Raw genomic sequence first — 3,889 nt, 5'->3', positions numbered from 1 at the left:
CTCCGCCACACAGCCTCCGGATATGTACGGATGCTGTACATCTATCTTTTGTATGGATGTACAGGCTGTCCACAAAACCCTTAAACAATTTCAAAAAGTCATTACCAAAATATTTAGAAGTGACATCTAAACTTTTGTGCGTATTACTAGTTTTATTATTAAGGTTTTTTAATAATTTTAATAGTTTTATTAATTACGGAGATGTACTTGTATAGCAAGTGACTTGATCTGAGATTGTCAGCTGAAACAAAAACAATTGCAGCGTGGAAGATGTTTATAAGCCATTTAAAAATGATGCAGCACGAAATTTTGTCGGTGAAGAGGTCATGGTTTCAAAGCAACGAAAATATTTCGACACAAATTGAATTTAAATGTTGAAGTGAATCTAATGGTTTTGTTCTTTTTGTGTGTGTTTTTTTAATGGCTTATAAACACCTTCCACGTGGCAATAGTTTTATTAACATTATATGTTTATGACCGCAATTGATGTTGTAATTTTCATAATTTTTTTTCTGTTTGTCTAATGACTTTATGGACACCTATGTAATTGACTCGACTTACCTGCCAAAATGAAAAGAGTTACAAGAATTAAAATCAATTTTTCTATTGAAATAAAGTTGTAACTACCCAAGGACAAAACGGCACAAGCAATGGCTGCCAGGAACATCCCAGTGACTTCCAAGAACTGGAAAGCTGTCAAATGAGCTAGGGAAAAAAAAAAAAAAAGAAAAGACAATAAATCCTCATTATCATCATCATCATCATGAATTTTATCATCAGCATCATCATCATTATCACCTTCATATCCCCCTCATCTTTGTTGTCATCACTACCAACACCAACAGATGCAGCAGCAGCAACATCATCATTGTCATTGTCATCTTCATCGTTGTGGTCATCATTTTTGTCATCATCACCAACAACCCTACCACCACTGCTGCCATCATCATCATCATCATCATCATCAATGAATGTCCGTGCTGTTTCATGCTGGCATGGACCAGACAGTTTGACCTGATCTGATGCCAGTGAGAGCTGGCAGAATGGTTAGCACTCTAGGCAAGATGCTTAGTGACATTTCGCCTGTCTTTACACTCTGAGTTCAAATTCCATCAAGATCAATTATACTGTTCATCCTTTTGTAAAGTAGTTGACATTTAGAAGACCATCCAACTGTAGAAACGATGCCAAAGTATAGAATAAAGATTGGTTCAATCTTCTTGCTTGCCAGCTCCTGATGAACTCTTCAGCCCATTCCAGCAGAGAAAAAAGGGACGTCAAATGACAACAATGATGATGATGATGATGATACTGATGAGAATTCACCAGCTTTATTAACTTGCAGAAAATCCCAATTCTATTTTTTGGTTATTATTTAACATCATTACTGGAATAACCAGGAGATTCAATTTCATGGTTAAAGGGTTCATGTTCCTAGTTTTAGACATGATTTTTGCTTAGAAAAAGGGGGTTAACGTTCTTGTGGAATGTGATGAATGGAGTGTCTATGAAGAGCAACAATCAATCTTTGCAAAATTATTCGTCTACTGATGAACTGATAACTTGTATGATGATGATGATGATGATGATGACACACACACATGCATATATACACATATATTAACAACTGAGTCAGTGAGACTATTAATCTGCCTAACAACAGTTAACCTGTGTATATTTTCCTAACATGCATGCACACACAAGCACACATATATACACTCACATATATGTGTGCATAAAGTGTGTGAATGTGTGTATATATGCATGTGTGTGTGTGTCTGTCTGCCTGTCTCTCTGTCCGTCTACCTATCTATCTATCTATCTATCTATCACCACCACCACCACCACCAATAACAACAACAACACATCAAAGTAGCGATGGAACGTCTGTGTCTAGAGCAGGAATTCTCAACCATTTTCTTCCTTTGATTACTATTTTATTCCAGTGGACCTTCACAGCCATTCGATGTTTAAAAACTAGTTTTATAGAATCTTCTTTCAAGACCCCTATTTTGTTTTTCCCTCATTTACTTGTGTAGGTTGAACTCTGTGAAATGTTAGAGAAAGGGACTTTGTTGTTTCTTGTAATAAATACCAATACGAGATACATCTAAAGCGACACTTTTTTTCAGGGGCCCTTAAAATACTATTGCAGATCCCCAATTTACTATAATGTTGCATGAATCCCCTAAAATCATATATGGGCCCTGACTGAGAACCACTAGTCTAGATGGTCGGTATAGACCTGCTAAAAATAACAGCCAAATCTCCATTGAATCACACCCAATTTAAAGAGAGAGAGACGAAGATCATATCAAATAATTATAGTTTTAGATGAACATCTTAAAAAAATCAAACAAATAGTTTAAGTAGACTGAGATAGTCACGGCTGGATCAAGTTCGATCTCTCACTGAACAACAATATAACACAATGAATAAGGAATCAGAGAATTTGTTAATTGTGTTGTTTTGTTTTTACCTAAGCCTTTGCTTTTAGTATGACATTCTACTTCGTCACAAATAATCCAGAGTCCTGCGTAATTATTGCCGATCTTCTCCCAGTACGGTAATACCAACGATATGATTTGTAACAAGACAGCAAGAAGGACGGAGAGGACCATGATACTGGATTTCAAAGTGTTTCCCATTATTTTTAATGTCCTTTTTGTTTTGCTTTCTCCCTCGTCGTTTGATGCTCCTAATTGTTTTTTCTTTGTTTGTTGTTTTTTTTTTTGCTTGAATGTTTCAATCTTTTGAACGCCGTTCCTCTGGATTGCTCGACACGACGCTAGAACACACGCACAAGTCATTGATACGTTTGTGCGCACGTGCACACATACCACATACACACATACATCTATAAGCGTGTGATGTGTGCACGTGCATACATATCACATCTATACATTATTACTACGTACCAGTGACGTACCAAAAGGGAGGCGGGGAAGCCGGTCCGCTCTGGGCGGCACAAATTATTTGTATTAATATATCATTAAGAAAAATGCAGTATAAATATTATAGACTTTAATATTGTATAGCAGCTATTCGCATTTCCTTAAAATTTAAATTTATCATCAGTAAACTTGTGTTGTCTGTTAATATTATGTGATATACAAAGCGGCGAGCTGGCAGAATCGTTAGCACGCCGGGCGAAACGCTTAGCGGTATTCCGTCTGCCGTTACGTTCTGAGTTCAAATTCCGCCGAGGTCGACTTTGCCTTTAATCCTTTCGGGGTCGACTAAACAAGTAGTTACAAGTAAAATGACAATTATATATATATATATATATAAAAGGATGCATAAGAAATATGTAAACTGGTTTTATTAATTGAATTACTTTAAAGATGGGACGATTTGTACACGAGGAAGACGATTGAGCAGGAGGATTATTGTTTGGAAGGAGAATTTCCTTCCATTAAGACTTCAGGAAGAACAATTTCTGGCGTTTTCTCTCTCACTTCGCTTAATTTAGGCTTTTTGGACACACTTTCTTTTTACAGGTCAAGAGAAGTCTGCTTTTTCCTGCCTTTCAAAACGTTACGAAGATGTGCCGGAGTAATGTCATTAAATAAAGGAGTTGCACGACCTGTACGTACTGTTTCAGGATGATACTCTCTACAAATTCAGAAACATACTGCCACTTGGCCAACACTGCCTTTAGATCACGCGTAGAGACAGTCGTAATCTATGTCGTTTGAAAGGTGTTTCTGTAAAATTTCATTAAAAGATATCCATTTTCCTGAAAGTTATGAGGGAAGAAAAAAAAACGGATGGTGAGTATTTTCTGACAGTCCTCTCCCCGACTCCGGAAAACATTTTCCCTGAAATGCTTTATAATCGTAAATTGTGCCATTTGAACGGTATTTCCATGGTGCTTCATCAATAAATA

General features: G+C 36.7%; 2 protein-coding genes across 5 annotated transcripts in view; one reads left to right on the top strand and one right to left on the bottom strand.

Moving 5' to 3' along the window:
* Positions 1-2,860, bottom strand: part of LOC106880282 (uncharacterized) — a 4,267-nt gene extending 1,407 nt beyond the window's left edge. Inside the window, exons 1-2 of one of the 2 annotated variants that reach the window (XM_014930154.2) lie at positions 2,480-2,860; positions 628-705 (exon numbers count right to left, since the gene is read on the bottom strand). In XM_014930154.2, the coding sequence (XP_014785640.1) occupies positions 628-705; positions 2,480-2,810 (409 nt within the window). In that variant the 5' untranslated portion in view covers positions 2,811-2,860. Of the gene's footprint in view, positions 1-561; positions 706-2,479 lie in introns of both variants that reach the window. The other variant, XM_014930153.1, reaches the window with a different exon arrangement.
* The window catches only part of LOC106880284 (uncharacterized), a 36,576-nt gene that overhangs the window by 26,135 nt on the left and 6,552 nt on the right, over positions 1-3,889 (top strand). Inside the window, exon 2 of one of the 3 annotated variants that reach the window (XR_008266450.1) lies at positions 3,501-3,773. The exons of the other annotated variants lie outside the window; for them this stretch is intronic. The gene's annotated coding sequence lies outside the window, so the exon portion shown is untranslated. The remainder of the gene's footprint in view (positions 1-3,500; positions 3,774-3,889) is intronic. 3 annotated transcript variants of the gene reach the window in all.

Source organism: Octopus bimaculoides, chromosome 21, assembly GCF_001194135.2.
Source record: "Octopus bimaculoides isolate UCB-OBI-ISO-001 chromosome 21, ASM119413v2, whole genome shotgun sequence".
Taxonomy (NCBI): domain Eukaryota; kingdom Metazoa; phylum Mollusca; class Cephalopoda; order Octopoda; family Octopodidae; genus Octopus; species Octopus bimaculoides.
Note: the sequence above shows the minus strand (reverse complement) of the source record. Positions and strands in the feature narration are given on the sequence as shown.